The sequence below is a fragment of the Sinocyclocheilus anshuiensis genome, unplaced genomic scaffold, assembly GCF_001515605.1.
Source record: "Sinocyclocheilus anshuiensis isolate Anshui unplaced genomic scaffold, SAMN03320099.WGS_v1.1 scaffold117, whole genome shotgun sequence".
Lineage (NCBI taxonomy): Eukaryota > Metazoa > Chordata > Actinopteri > Cypriniformes > Cyprinidae > Sinocyclocheilus > Sinocyclocheilus anshuiensis.
In genome coordinates, this window is record NW_015536624.1 from 403,728 (window position 1) to 420,663 (window position 16,936).

Below are 16,936 nucleotides of genomic sequence, written 5' to 3' on the forward strand. Positions count from 1 at the left end.
AAAAACAGCATATGCTGGTTAGGTATGTTTTGATGCTGGGATGCTGGTTTAAGCTGGTCATTTGCTGGTTTATGCTGGTCCTTTGCTGGTTTAAACTGGTCCTTTGCTGGTTTATGCTGGTTCTTTGCTGGGTTAAACTGGTCCTTTGCTGGTTTATGCTGGTCCTTTGCTGGTTTAAACTGGTCCTTTGCTGGTTTATGCTGGTCCTTTGCTGGTTTAAACTGGTCCTTTGCTGGTTTATGCTGGTCCTTTGCTGGTTTAAACTGGTCCTTTGCTGGTTTATGCTGGTCCTTTGCTGGTTTAAACTGGTCCTTTGCTGGTTTATGCTGGTCCTTTGCTGGTTTAAACTGGTCCTTTGCTGGTTTATGCTGGTCCTTTTGCTGGTTTATGCTGGTCATGTGCTGGCAAAGGACCAGCATAAACCAGCAAAGGACCAGCTTAAACCAGCATCCCAGCGTCAAAACATACCTAACCAGCATATGCTGGTTTTTTCAACAGGGTAGTTCACCCAAAAATTAAAATCCCCATCCTTTATTTACCCTCAAGTAGTTCCAAACTTGTATGAATTTCTCTCTTCTGCTGAACACAAAAGAAGATATTTTGAAGAATGTAGGTAACCAAACAGTTTCTTGTTACCATTGACTTTTTATAGTATTTTTAATGAAAAGTCAATCTATATGGAAGTCAAGCAATTGTTTGCTTACCCACATTCTTCAAAATATCTTCTTTTATATTCAGCAGAAGGAGGAAACTCCAACAGGTTTGGTGAGTAAATGACTGAACGTTCATTTTTGGGTGAACTATCATTTTTAAACATGTTAAAAATAAAAGAATATCTCGGATTTCATTATGAATATTATGTATTTTTTATCAACTTACTCAGTTTCCTCATGCAATTTGGAGAGCAAAGGTTCAAATATAGTCTTCCCTAGCATGTTCCTGAACAGCACATAATCTGATTTAAAATTATGTAAAGTGGTAAAACACAAAAAATACAGACTAATACAAAATATATGTCATAATCTAAAATCTTAGAAAACTTTTCATGTCCTTAAGTCAATTACCCTTTTTACCTTAAAAATATGGCTAAATTAATGCACACAATGAATAAAGGGCACTTACAAATACAATTATATTCAAGCTTCCATCTTGAGTCTTGCATATCAAGCAAAGGCCACTGATTTATTTGCATAGTCGTAACATTCAGATTTACATGCATCTCAGAAGCTATCATCAAGCACATCTCGCACACACACAAACACAATCAAACGGTTAAAATGCTCAGACACACACTTACACACACGCGCATAAAACTTTTGGAATAAAAAGACCCAGTGCTGTGAGGCATTCTGGGTGATCTCCCTATTAAAAAGGCACTTTAAAATCAAAGAGAGTTCTATGCAATAAATACAGCTAAAAGAGGAGCAGCAAATAGAAGAACGAATGTTCACTGTGTCCATCCTAAACATGTACAGAACAGACATGTACTGCAATATTTTTACAATGAACTGGAATGAAGAAGAAAGTTGAGACAATCAGACAACGACAACCAGCTTTCATATCCTCCCCACCCTTGTAAATAATGTTTCTCCCACATATATTTGATCTATATACATGTTGTGATGGTTTTTTGTTGGACTGAATGTAGGAATGAATGGACTTCATTAGTGCTGCTCTTCTCTCAGTCGGAGTCTTCATCATCGAGATACTCCTCGGCGTTACTGTGGGTGCGCAGAATCACTGCAAATTCAACAGAGAGAGACAGTTAAGTGTGAATCTCTCTCACAGGAAGTGACATCTGAAGGAGGTAACGCCTTGTGACTCACCTCCTCCCAGTTTCCTCTTCAGCAGAGAGGCACATTGTGCATTGGTGGCCATATCCAGAGCGGTCTTCTTCTCATTGTTGACCACATCTGTCCTGGCATCTATAGCAACACATATTGCAATATAAACAAACATATCAAACATGCAGATACAGATACAAAAAAGGACATGCGTGTTTGTACTTGGAATTTTTACATTTCAATTACAAACTGATTTAGAACATTTTAAGACTTTATGACCTTAAATTTCAGAAAACTGGGGGCTTTTTTAATTTTCACACATGCTCCTGAATGCACTTTACAAGTTTGCACACATCTATTTTTAGTTGCAAATGCAAGTGAAGTGCTTGCACTGTCGAGCTCTGCCCCACCCTAGTGTCACATACATACAAGTAGATACTTATAAGGGGGGGAAAAATTCACTCACTTTTACTGAGCAGCATCTCAACTATATCTGAATAACCCTTCCAGGCAGCTGCATGTAGAGCCGTGTCTCCCAGTTTATTCTGTTCAAAAAATTAACACACCATTTATTACATTGAGTAAAATATAAAGAACATGATTATTGCTTCCGTTTCTAGAAACACTTTGCTATCGCTTTGTCACTTTTTCATACAGACATTTGTAAGCTGATCTCACGGTGCATTTTAACCAATTCAAATGAAATGCATTTGATCTCAAGAAAAGTGACTCGCCAAAAACATTTTACCTGCTGATTGAGCTCACAGTTTGGCTGACTCAGCAAAATCTCCACCACATCTAAGAAAACACAAACACAACGTAGGTTAAACGTGTCATCTTGCCATTATTTTTTGTACTTTTTTTAACTTGATGTGCCATTATTGGACAAAACAGGCTTAAATCAGCTTAAAGAGTTTGTGCACAACTGCTGCAGCTCGAAAATGAAATTTAAAAATGTGAAAACAATCAAAGCGTGTGTGCATCTTTTACCTTTATGTCCTCCGTGACAGGCCCAGTAGAGAGCGGTGTTCCCTGCTTTGTCCAGTCCGTTGATGCCAACCTTATTATCCAAACATTCTCTGAGCCAGCTCAGATTACCTGCATTCACACACAAAACATTTGATTGTTTCACCACACTATCAAACAAACAAAATACCAGATAGGTGTATATTTGGGTACCTCGCTTGGCTGCTTCATGCATGGGGTTGTCTATGGACTCTGCTTGCTCAGCCACTGGAAAAAGGCAAATCACATCACAAATTTAAGTATAGCTTAGAAAAGTAATAGCGTATAATGCATAAAATGATATGCAGAGAAGTTTGACACTTAAGGGGTTAGTTCACCCAAAAATGAAAATTCTTTCATTAATGACTCACCCTCACGTCGTTCCAAACCCGTAAGGCCTTGGTTCATTTTCGGAAAACGAATTAAGATATTTTTGATGAAATCTGAGAGCTCTCTGACCCTCCATAGACTGCAAGGATCCTAACATGATCAAGGCACAGAAACGTAGCGAGGATAGAAGTGCCTTGATCGTGGTAGTATCCTTGCTGTCTATGGAGGGTCAGAGAGCTCTCAGATTTCATCAAAAATATCTTAATTTGTGTTCCGAAGATGAACCAAGGTCTTAAACTCAAGTATACGTGCAATAGTAATAGCTAGGATTTCTTTAGGAAACAGCACTGATTGTCTCTAATAAAACTTTCCCGACATCATAAAAGACTGTAAAAGTCACATATTATATACACATTTTACAAAAGTCGTCTTTTCAAATCATTGAAGGTGTTCTAGTAAAGGACTGATGGTTTGCAGGTTCTAGTTTGCCACTTGCTTTCTTTACCATAATTGCTGGGAATAAGTCCAGTCCTTCCCCTGCATGTTCCCTTCCACCAGTTACTGTCACTCTAAAAACATAAACCCAGCAATCAGTTCAAAATCACGAACACTGCCATGAATATAATGCTCTTTATGGAGCAGGAGGAATTAACATAAACTTACTGTATCTGAGATGTACAAGATATCTCCTTCCTCAAAGTACAGTTCATCTGGCTGAAAAAGAGGAAAACATACATGATTAGTTCAATTCAGGCAAGCTAAAACAAACAAAACAACCGAAGAGAAGAAGGAAACTCACCGTCCTTGGGTCAAAGGTGAATAAAGCCCTGTACACCTTGACCTGGCCTGTTTAAAACATAAATATGAATGTTACACTTATATTTTCAAATAACTAATGATTGCACACTGAAGCAGTTTTATACACATTTTAGGTCCTCAGTTGTCCGTGTTCTGCTCACTATTTATAGGTGAAACAGAGCAGTAAATATTCCACCTGTTCAACCTTATTTTCACCTATCAGCCCAACCAAATGCAAAACACCATCACATCTACAACCAGGTAGTATCACGGAACTAAACGCAGCTCAAATGCAGGGCAAACCACATGACACAGAATTAAGAGGAACCCAAGCCCTGAGGCCTAAATATATAAATAAACAAACAATTATAAGCACAACAAAGGGCATTTCCTGCCTGCAAAGGTATTTCAATTTGGCCTATTGCAAACAAGTGAGAAGCCCTGCTGAGCGGGATCCAAGAGGCCCCTCCCGAACTTCCAGATCAGCCTCGGAAATAGAAACACTGGCCTCCACCGGATATGATTATTGTGTTTGCCGCCAATTACAACTACGATCAATCGTTCAGAAGTGTAGAAATCATTTCAACCAACAGGAAATCGGTTCTGCAATACTAACAATGTTTCCCAAAGTTGGAGGTTCCAAGGTTCACCTAGAATCTACACCACATTATAATATGTTACTATTAGTGTAAAAGTGAATGTAACTTGGTTTTGGCCACTACTAAACAAAACAGTGTTAAATATTCCAAACATCCCATCGCACACAACTGGTAAAATCAAATTTGCATGCTGGACGTCACAGACCCACATCCTGGGAAAACTGTACTAAGAGGACATCCTACAACTTGAGACAGGACCAATAAAGAGTTCAGAATTCAGAGTTTTCTACTTAATCGATTCTTTAGTATCAAAAATTAATTTCAAACCAATCACGTGATTTAGCGTTTTGAATGGCATTATTAATAAAACAAATAATATAGTCGCAAATGCACATTATTTGTAGTTCTGTTCACTAAAAATACAACCCAGGCGCTGGGTAAAATATGGATTAACACAGCGATTGGGTTGTTTTGACCCAGCGGTTGGGTTACTGCCCAGAAGGCTGGGTTAAACATTTAACCCAACTGTTGGTTGAAAAGTCTAAAGAAGTGAAGTGAAGTGACGTGACATGTGGCCAAGTATGGTGACCCATACTCGGAATTAGTGCTTATCCATCCCAAGTGCACACACACAGCAGTGAACACACACACACCGTGAACACACACCCGGAGCAGTGGGCAGCCGTTTATGCTGCGGTGCCCGGGGAGCAGTTGGGGGTTCGGTGCCTTGCTCAAGGGCACCTCAGTCGTGGTATTGAAGGTGGGAGAGAGTGCTGTACATTCACTCCCCCCACCTACAATTCCTGCCGGTACGAGACTCGAACCCACAACCTTTGGGTTACGAGTCCGACTCTCTAACCATTAGGCCACGACTTCCCCTTTCTTTTTATTTATTTATTTATTTTTTTTTTTATATTTTGTTTTTTATTTTTATTTTTTTTTTAAGAATTAGGTATTATTGTGTCCGAAAGCAGAAATTAAACAGTTATTATGCATATCGGTTATTCGATATTTAAATATGAAAATAACAAGCATCGTATCAGTTGTGAACAGATCATATTGGTCTATCTCTAACTACAACACATATCTTTGACCGTACACAGCATCATCATAAATCACCAGTCCAAATGTCATGCGTTATTTTGCACACTAAGCAAAATGAAGCTGCTCTTTCATATGGGGAAGTAACTAGCTTCTATGAGACCATGGCTGGGACTCAAAACCACTGATCTAGACAACATTTCTGGGCATCATATAAACATTTTTTTGGCTCGCCAGAAAATGCACCGATTATAGGAAAAATGCGTACGTAGTGCGTCTACGTTGACTAAACGCGCTGTCGAGGTAGATTGCTCACTAGGTTCTGAACCTTCTTGCTCTTTGAACTTTTATGCTAAATTGTGGTGGTTTCGCGCATGTTAGTCGGTGACAAGCGTTTAAAACGCGTAAAAGCGCAAAGAAAGTTGCGTTGCGCTGCGCTGGGCTGGAGAAACGCCAACCTCCACCCGCAGGAGGAAGTTCAATACAACCAGAAATCGCATGCTCTTATATACATTTCATTGTATGGCATCGGAAACGAGGGTGTTTGTAAGGCTATCAGACAAAGAAACAACGCAAAAACGAGTGAATAAATAATGAAACTTTTGTAGGTTTGCGAGGTAGGCTTTTCCTCCACGCGCACCTCTTACCTGGTTTAGCTGGTTTGGGGGGAGGCTTTGACATTTCTGAACTTTCCAAGACTTTTAAAGAAGACTTCCGAGTTGTTTAAGACGTCAATAATAGGTAGACACGGTATAAAAACTGTTACGAGTGTAAATTAAACAGTGTATCGCTGCTATCTTCCTTTAGGCGCCGTCAATGAGGAAGCGTGAAGGTGCCCAATGCGGAAAAGTTGCACTGCGCATGCGCAGCTCTCTGAAATTCCGTACTGCCCTTACGAAAATCTGACTTAACAATAGTTGCTACGTAAATGCCATGTTTTTACAATTTAACTTTAGTAGTATTAACAAAACAGAATAGAAGCAGATTCAGGGAAAAATGCATATAAAACATATATTTGTTTCAAACTTGTAAATACATCAAAAAAGTAATACATTTGCTACAAATTAAATACAATTTATGGGGAGTGATAAATATTCCAATGGCTTATTACATTTACATTTACATTTAGTCATTTTGCAGACGCTTTTATCCAAAGCGACTTACAATTTGGGGATACATATCCAGCCTAGAAATGACAAGGGCCTGGACAAGAAGTTGTGCAGCATGCTCCGTTAGAAAGGAGCATTATTAGACCCTGTTATAATATTTAATAATGATACATCATTATTAAATATCATAGCAGGTCTGAATTTTAGTCTAAACGTGTAATCAATGACAAAACTGCAAATGATTCATTTTCTGTTTCTGTTGCAATATGGAAAGTTTCGGTGTCACTATCAATAACATGTCTATTTTGGGGGCTTTAGTTGTGTAAAGATTCCTATAGAAATGATTGTTGAACTGATCGAATGAGGTTTGATGTAAGTCTTAAATTTAGGGAATGTACTAAACACTTTATAAACCTCCATTAATAACATTAACCAACATTAATCAATTACGCAATACGTAACAGTAGTATAGACAATAAAATAAAATAAAATAAAAACATTATTGGCAAATAAAAAGATAAACGCCTTTTTAAACAGCATGGCCAAATAGGTTAATCTAACAAAATATTAAACAAATAAAACTGCAGGGAATTTTTTTTGTTTGCTTTTTAAACCCTTTTAGCTCACAAATGAAACCATGAGTATGTATGTATGTTACTTTTTTCAGTACTTTCACACCAGTGAAACGCCTCTACACTCTAATCCTCTAGATTTGTGTGTCATATTAGAGGACACCCGTAGCATTGGGCTGCACCAACAAGTTGGTTTACATTGCAGGCAAGTTTTAAGGAGCTGCCTCAGAATAGCTCTGCTTTTAGTCATTTCTGTTTTAAAGACCGTAGCACTACATCCATATAGACCTGTATATTATGTACGTTTTGAGCTAAAAAAGGATGTTTGATGTTATCACTGAGTACCTATATAATCAGATACAACTACATGGAAGTTATCTTCCATATGATCAGAATGCAAACTCACTCTTAATACTGTAAATGTGAAATTTACCTCTTTGTGCATTTAATGAACACATCAGGTGTTCACTGTATTTTCAAAATGACAATGTAAAATGCAATTGTAAATGTATTGCTTTTAGTTAAAAGTTAAAAAATAACAATACTCTTGCTTTATGAATCCAATGGTGGCCTTATATAAATTCTGGATAGCGTCTAATGGGGTGTTTAGCTTGTTCTGTGTTAACGGTTCAGGGTCATTAGCTGTGCTTCTCTTCCTTTTGGGCTCTTCAGAAACTCATTACCATGCAGATGTGAAGGACATGTTGCACAGCAGGCGACTCAAACAGAATTTAAATTGCACAAACACGTTCATTCATGGCTTCATCTAAGAAAACCGGTCGTTCTTCAAGCTACCTCTCTTCCGTCCCGTACCATAGTTTTTTGGCCTCAAATTACAGGGACAGTAATATACTTAATGACCCATGAGGCTGTGTTCACACCGAACAAGTGTGTGTGTGCTGGGGGTGTTTTGGCTTCTCTCTTTATCTATTGCATTTTCCCCCAAGAATCCCATTCTTTGCATTCTTTTTGTTCCAGACGTGATGCATTTCATATTCCATTCCAAATATTCCAAAGACTTAAGGTCAAATTCGATTCCAGTGACTCTGCGTCCCCAAATCTGAAACATCTACATCAGTGCATGTGAAGTCATCATAATTGACTATTAAAATACAAATAAACATGAACAATATTCCTGTTTATTTAGAAGTATTCTCATATCCCATTCAGGAGCACTTGACAAAACAGTCAAGCTATTCAGCATCACAGTCCAGTGACGTGAAATGGAAAATGAATCTCACATACATAATGACTCGTGTATGAATGACCTGTGGATGAATTCTACAGGTGGACTCTCGTCAAACATTTACCTTACAAAAGGTGCCTACAAACACACACAAACACACATGTTATCTCTCTCTCTCTCTCTGTGTGTGTGTGTGTGTGAAGGGAAACCTCCCTATAAAAGCTCCTCCTGGACGACAAGTTAATGACAAACAGAAACTCAACACAGAACTCAGCTGTCAGCTGCCATGAACCTACAGCGCCTCTCCTCTCTGCTGCTCTGTGTCGGTGAGTTTGGTTTTCTCCATCCTGTCTTACTTTATTTTTGACCTGTCAGCTGCAGGTGCGCCACGGTAGTGGAAAACCTGGAAATCTTAGTGGATTTTAAAATCGTGATTTAAAATCCTGAAGAAATCATAGAAATGAATACAATCTTAAAATATTATTGGATTTTTATGTGTGTGAATATATGCTTTTCTAGTTATGCTTTGCTCTAAAATATTGGTATTTATTTTTTCAAATTCTGTAAAATTATAAACAAAACAACAAAAAAAAACTTGTCCAGTGATAAAGTAACAAAATAAAAAATAATGAAAAGTCAAAAAGTGAGCGAAACTTGCAACATATTTTCTTTCATACCAAGTGTAAATTTTCTGCATTTGCTTATTATTGTCTATTGTATTTTAATTTCACTTTGACAACTGACAAAAGACAACTGACTGATGAATATGAAAGACTCCAAGATAGTAAACCTCCTCCAAAACCAGCTTGAACTCTCTCGCTGAGTGAAGTGTGCGTTGTATTGTGTTTGTGTCTCCAGACAGGCAGGGCTTTGGGAAATCGACTCGACCTGTAGTAACATGCCTCTGAATAGTGTATGCCAGAACGCCACACAGTTTAAATCTGGGCTGTATGTTGTCATGTTCAACGTCACAAAGCGCTTATTGTTCATGGCAAAGGACGGAGGATTAGGGCGTCACACCGCCGTGTTAAATATATATTTAGCTTTACGAACTAACGTTAGAAAGGTCATCCCCGCACACAATAATAGGTGTGTGTGTGTGTGTGAATTTCTTTGACAATTAAATGCAGGATTCCAGTCGGTAGGAGTGTTCAGATCAAATGCATTTACTCAAACATTCTCCTTGCAGACTAGTTTGACTGCAGACGTCGCCAGTTTATACCTGTGATAGAAAGGCACATACACTACTTTAAAATGTCTGAATTGCCACATATCTATTAGAAAGAAAAATAGCACTTGCACGGTTTTCAAGCAAAATATTTGACACCAAAGATTGTTGTTTAATCTAGTGATGTTCTAAATTGAAGTATTCGGAGACTCTTCATTTGTAAGACATTAAAGAAACATGTTAATGGTTAATGTGATAAGGAATAGAATGTGTGCAAAATAAAATGGCATGCAAAATTACAATTAGTGTTTAATAGACTGGATCGATTTGCCACACACCCAGGGCTGGTGGAATTTGTTCCTGCAATTTTCATATAATGGCACCTTTGATTACTAGACAAAAGGAAATCAAACGGATGTTTTTTCCTGGTCTTTTTGTGTGTTATTCCAAATACAAACGTGTTTGACTTTGTAATGTTTCATCAAAATGCGATGATCAAAACTTACTCCACCTATGCAACAACGTTACCCTGGTTACTTAAGTTTCAACCAACATATGCTGGCTGTGTTTCAGGATGGGAGTAGTCCTTCACGTTCACATTCAGGTCTGGCTCCATTCTGTGATATAATGCCCACTTCTTTTTTTTTGATCCCAATCAATTCCTGATGGATAAAATCAAGTCCCGGCCTACATATTTTCTCGTTGAATAGCATGTTTCACTGTGGAAATGAATCACGTGGGTTGTGAACATTGAGACCTCCTTAGATGCAAACATTGTTTTATGTAGTTTTAACCCTGTAAAGCCAGACATATGAAATGATAGTTTTGAAAAAATGTTTTTTTTTTTAGTTTATTGACACTTTAGACAAAAAAAATAAAAAAGGGTGCATATGTTTTTTTTTGTTGTTGTTGTTTTTGTTATTTTGAGGGGGGTGAGTATCATATTTAATATATCAGGCTTTTATGGCATGATGTAGTGAAAACATGTAGGGGAAAAACCCTCACATTTATTCAGAGGCCCAAACTAAGCAAAAATATGCAATTTGGCAGTTGCTGGTATTTATGTGGCCAAACGTAAGATACAGCTCTGATAGCTTTAAATTTAAATCTTTATAACAGTACACTGTAAAAAAAAATCCGTAAAATTTACGGTAAAAAAACGGCAGCTGTGGTTGCCGGAATTTTACTGTAAAAAATACGGTAGCAATGTTTTAGGTTTTACGGTTTTAACTTAAATTTACAGTTAAATACCGTAATTTAATTAACTGATATAATGTTAATATACCAACCTACTGAAGTACTGAAATCTGTTTTGTACCTTTGTAATACACTGATAACCACCAAATGCAGGTGGTGATGAGAAAGTCACACGATAAACCAAAGCCCATCACAAGCAGCTTTTAAATAATAACATATATAAAAGGTGCACAGTGTCATTCACACAAGCACTGAACACCATCATAGTAACACACAGTTTTCCACTTCCAAAAGCGGTATACTACCGTAAAATTAATGTCCAATACATGTATTGTCCAATACAGTTTTTCACCGTATATAGTAGGGGAATTTACCGTTAACCATTTAACAGGTTTTTACTGTAGCATTTTTACAGTCTTTTACCGTTAAATTCACGGTCATTTTTTACAGTGTACAGCGCTTACGCAAAATGCATATAAATATCAGTTGTCACTCTAAATCTCCCAATAGGCTGTCTTAGTAAGATGATATTTAAATGCTTGTTTAAACCAAAGAATGATTGAGAAAATAAATATCTGACAAATTTTCATTGAAACATAATTTTCTTCATCAGAATCATTGTTCTATTAATCAAATTAGGGTCAAGGGTAATTCACCGCTGGCAAGATGGGGTTTTGATAAAAAAATTGGCTGTTTATGCAGCAAAACAATATTTTTTTTATTCTCGGTGCTACACGATTGTAGAAAACAGAAAAAGGGCCGTGGTGGGAAAAAAAAAAGTACAAAAACTTCAACACCCATAATGCACTAGGCGCGATCAGACTCTCCGTAAGCGCGGATACAAAAATGCGGAAGTACGATCTGTAGTTTTTACAAACGCCCTACAGCTGTCAAAACTTCTGCTGCCAGGTAAACGGGGATATCTTGGTGCAAGACAAGGAAACATAATATACATTGTTCATTTACTTAGCCTACCTGGTTTGTATGGATTCTGTGCAGTATTTATCTTCACATCATTCCTGTTATTATATTGTGTATTTTAGCATGAATAGAAAGCTGTATTGATCATATCGGATATCGGAACAGGTGTCTAACAAGAAAAGGAGACATAAAGGACTTAATTTTGTATTGTAGGCTACTTGCGGCAAGCGCAGCTTTACCTCACATAACCTCAACTTTTCCACTCGCTTATGTCTTTCACTCTCAATTTCTCTCTCACACACATACACAGCTAATCTGCTCAGTACAATACACATGGGGTGTTTACAGCATGACTCAACATCAACCGCAACATTAGAAGATTAACCGCTCTTTATATCTGCTAATTGAGGTTAATGTGTCATTGTGATATAATGAAGCGTTTGATCCTGTTATTATTTGCAAACTGGGCCGAAACTATACAAATCAGCATTCCTCACAAGCAGTTATTACATTTCTGCTGTGATATAACTGCGTGTTTCTGTGTACAGTTTGCAGTGCAGTTTTCACCATACGGACAGCTGCTACTCACACATCTGCACTGGATCATGTGACCGTGATCTCGTCATCGGGGGAGGGGCTTCAGAGCGCCGTGGGTGAAGATTTGGAATCTGATGATGATCAAGAGCCATCGGGAATGTTCAGTGATCCAACTTTGTTTAAAGGTACAGCCTTGTTGACAAGTGCGCCGACATATAACGCCGTTGGGTTACGGGTGTCCCGAGTTCGAATCCCGAATCCTACTGTCCTATCATAATAAAGGCAAAACATCAAAAATAAATCTTAAAAAAAGGGTACAGACAGTCAAACTCGTCCACCTGCTTGACAATCTCGTGCAGACGTCTATTATTCTGCTAATTAAAATGACTGACCTAATAACATCTTTGGCATTTTAATTAGGATGATAAATTCAATATTTATGAACGGCAAAGATTCGGAATTTAATATATCAATTTAACACAGTTTCATTATAATAACAATTTCACAAAAATAACTAATATTTTAGGATATTTCACACTAAAATCAAAAGAAAAGATAGGAATGAATAATAAACTAAATAATCAAGTATGTAAACTATACATTTAAATTTAAACGATTTGCATGCAATTCAACAAAAGTTGGTGACAAAATGTTGAAGAATTGAGTTGCATTAGTTTATATTTGAATTAAATAAATTGAGCAGACAGCAAGTGTAGAGATATTTGGTGGAAAAGACCTTACCTGCATCTCTTTTTGAGGGTTTTATGACAACATTTAATTAAACATTTAAAAATTCAAAGTATAGAAATCAAAGTACAAAACTTTCAGGAACCCAAGTCAGTAAAGGAGGCGTGAAGGTGTCATTCTTTAATCTTTAGACAAACTTGTGACAATTTTCCATAGATGCCTGTTCTTAGATTAAGCGAATGATAATTACTGACTGGAATAACACCTTTTGGCATTTTAATTAGGACAATAAATGCATAATTAATGAACTACAAAGGTTTAGAAATGAACTACAAAGTTTCAATATAAAAATAATATCTGAACAAATCTTACAAAAAAGCACATATTTCAGTTTAATAGTTTGCATTTCCCTTGTCCAGTTCTACATTAATGGCAAGAAACAAATATTCCTGTAATTCCAATGCAACTTATGTTAACTTGATATGTTGATTTCTGAACCTTTGTAGTTCATTAATGATTCATTTAGCTATTGTTCTAATTAAAAATGAATTGCATGCAATAAGACTAAATGTTGTGACAAAATGAAGGGTTGTGCTGCATTAATAAATCGAGCAAACAAGTGTAGAGATAATTGGTGAAAAAGACCACTTCCTTTAATTGTGAAGCTGGTACACACACACACACACAGAGTTTAAATCTTACAATTCCCAGGAAGAAAAGTCGAGAAAATGAATTCTGAGTTTAAATCTCACAATTCCCAGGAAAAAAAGTGAGAAAATTAATTCTGACTTTAAATCTCACAATTCCCAGGAAAAAAAGTTGAGAAAATAAGTATGAATTCTGAGTTTAAATCTTACAATTCCCAGGAAGAAAAGTCGAGAAAATGAATTCTGAGTTTAAATCTCACAATTCCCAGGAAAAAAAGTCGAGAAAATATGTATGAATTCTGAGTTTAAATCTTACAATTCCCAGAAAAAAGTCAATTGCGAGAAAAATTTCTGAATTGTGAGATATAAAGTCACAATTGTAAGAAAAAAGAGTCGCAATCACCTCTTAAATTGTTTATTCCATGGCAGAAACAGGCTTCCATATTTATCTGCATGCACACTACATATAAACATCCCACACACCTGCACTTCATAAGTGAATTCACATCAATTCAATCCAGTCAGTGTTGCATTAACGTCGTGTTCAAGTAATGAAAGTTTGATTGTTTCAGATGTAAGAGAGGTTATGATGGGGAACGCTGTGGGATCCAGCTTCTCGGGACGTCTCGGGACGAGAGCAGCACTGATCGGAGCCACACCACGCTCGTCATTATGGCTGTAGTCCTGTCAGTCATCAGCTGCCTAGCCATTCTGCTCATGGTCTGCGTGCAGTAAGTACATTCAGTGCATGCATGCTAAATATACACCCACACACAAAACACACGCCTGGGTTATACTTGCACATATTGTGACAGCAGTTTGGACGCACCTTCTCATTCTTTATCATTATTAATACTATGAGGTTACTCTACCAGCTAACAAAACATGTTCTAGGAACATTTTGTTAACATTCTAATTAAGTTTCCATTGTATCGTTTGTAAACATTCTGGGAATGTTGCTTTTGAATGTTTTCTGTAGTAACATGTACCTTATAAAAATGTTAGATGAATGTGCAACTAGAAATTTTTTCCATGAACGATGTATAAATGTATTAGTTTTGTGTTAACTTTTTGAGAGCGTTATTAAAGACCAGATAACTTTGAATGAACACTCTATTAACATTACTAGAAGAATGTTTGTACATAACTTTGAGTGAAGCTTGCCAGAATGTTCCCTCTTAGATTTGTACTAGATTTGCTCAATCTGGACATTCATAAACCAACTTCACAATGTTGGGATGCTTTTGTAGGAGTTCACGTGTATTCTGGATACTTGCTTTTTTATCACCCAAAATAAAAACAAACAAAACACATTTAGTTTTGTGAACGAAATATCCTATGTAGGCACTAGCATTTAGATCAAAAGGTTTTTATATGTACAGAATACAGTAACCCAGACATTTACTATGTTCAAGGCCCCAACGTGGCAATATTCCAGCAATATTAAAAATGAAGTCCTCTGAGGTTGTTTTCACTACACTATAAATGAGACGCTAGACGGCGCCAGTTGTCTTTTGAATAAAACGAGTCCGAGAGTCGAGAAAGTAGTTCCGATTTCTTTACACGCATGAGCGGATTGATATAGCGTTGATATGGCCTACGGGTGATCGGTGGATTACAATCGGTTGGAATCACATTTTCTGCATTCGTTCTGAAATAAACCCTCAGACGGCAATTATAATAGTTGCTACAGATCTGATTATACATAAACAAGCACTCTTTATACAGGTTGTGTTGTAACTTAACCGTACGCATTTTTGTTGAGAAGATCGGGATCATTTTACTGACTCTGATCTTTGAACATAGTTCCACAAAATGACTTTTATTCAAATCATTTCGTTCATTTAAGGTAATTAAGTTAAACTGTTATATATATATATATATATCATCATATATATCAAACATCATCGCTTTCAGGCGATATATATATATTTAAATAAACAAATTCCGCGAACATTTCCACATATGCGTCTTTCATTATTTTCCGAATAAGATATTCGGAAATTCGATTATTTTTTCACGTGACAGATGAACGAATCGTTCCGCGCTTGAACAGTTAGATTACTTTTATATTTATTTATTTATTGTAGCTACTATAATGCAGACTTAACATAAAGAAGAAATAAAATAAAGAAGAAATAACAACATAATATTCAATTATCAAGCAAATGGAAATAAATAGGAAATGTTAAGAAGTAAGAGTGGATTTGAGTATTTGGCAGAATTGTTAACTTAATATATTTTTTTGTTGTATTGTTCTTATATTGCAGCCATAGAACACATCACCGCTTTCAGGCGGCGTTCCTGAGCTCCACTAATGAAAGAGAGAAACTAGAGAAGAAGAACATCATGGTGTGAAGAGGAAGTAAGGCCAAGTCTTTATTTATGGGTTGCTAAATGTAAAAGAGACTTTTAGGGTTGTGTTTGCCATGTAAAACTCCAGTCCCTTCTTCAGCATTAAAACAGTCTACAAAACCCCCATTTTACGCAATTTATTGCGGAATATAGGCCTATAGACATTTTATGTCATAAAATAAATTGTTTTTGTTTCAGGTAGAATTCACGCAGATGTCACTGGTGTGGAGTGCACTGCAGATATATTGCACATAGAATAATATAATAAAACCCACTGTAATAATATATTTATTGTTTGTACCTATTTATTAACTAATTATATAATTTCCTTAGTATTTGTTGTTTATTTTGATAATAAAAAACTAATGTTCATTTGATATGTGATGTTCATGTACACATATGAAATAAAGTACACTCTCATAAGATCTGTATCTTTCACTCATTCGGAGCATCCTTATGTAAAACATTATTAAGAGTATAAGTTATTTAAGTCTTCAGACAGTATGTCAGTGAGGTGAAAACACTATTACAGCTATGAGTATTATTCACAGATGAAAGCAGACGTTCGACTCGTTCACTTTAAACCTGATCAGGTGGAGTCTGTGGTGCCTCTCCCTGCAATTTTCTGCAAAGTTTCCTTCTTCCAATCATCTTTAATCCTTACGAGGGCTTATGTTTCATAACATAATAGAAGATTATATAAGAACAGATCAATCTGGAGGTGAGTGTTTGATCAACAAATGTTTGGTAAATGGGGCAGGAGGGGAAAAATCTCCAGGTTTGGACATCATTATGGATGGTATATTTACTCAAACAGTCATCCAAAGAGGCATAATCCAGGAGGAGAATTAGTTGCAGTAAATAACTGTGCAACAATGAATGGTGTAACTAATTATGCAAAGCTAAACCACTTTCAATACTTTACTGCTGTGACTGAAATAACAGTAACAACCGATATAATAGTACTTAACAGATTACTAGTTGTTAAATGTATTTTAAA

At 36.6% G+C, this 16,936-nt stretch overlaps 1 protein-coding gene across 1 annotated transcript; it reads right to left on the reverse strand.

Annotated features, from left to right (window-relative positions):
* Positions 1 to 1,602: 1,602 nt before the first annotated feature.
* Positions 1,603 to 6,436, reverse strand: LOC107704065 (osteoclast-stimulating factor 1). The gene is made up of 10 exons (XM_016506910.1): positions 6,205 to 6,436; positions 3,919 to 3,965; positions 3,783 to 3,833; positions 3,625 to 3,688; positions 2,964 to 3,017; positions 2,775 to 2,882; positions 2,533 to 2,582; positions 2,251 to 2,329; positions 1,827 to 1,925; positions 1,603 to 1,740 (listed from the first exon to the last, which is right to left on the reverse strand). The coding sequence occupies exons 1-10, from the start codon at positions 6,236 to 6,238 to the stop codon at positions 1,682 to 1,684; spliced, it is 645 nt and encodes a 214-aa protein (XP_016362396.1). The 5' UTR covers positions 6,239 to 6,436; the 3' UTR covers positions 1,603 to 1,681.
* Between the last annotated feature and the right edge of the window lie 10,500 nt (positions 6,437 to 16,936).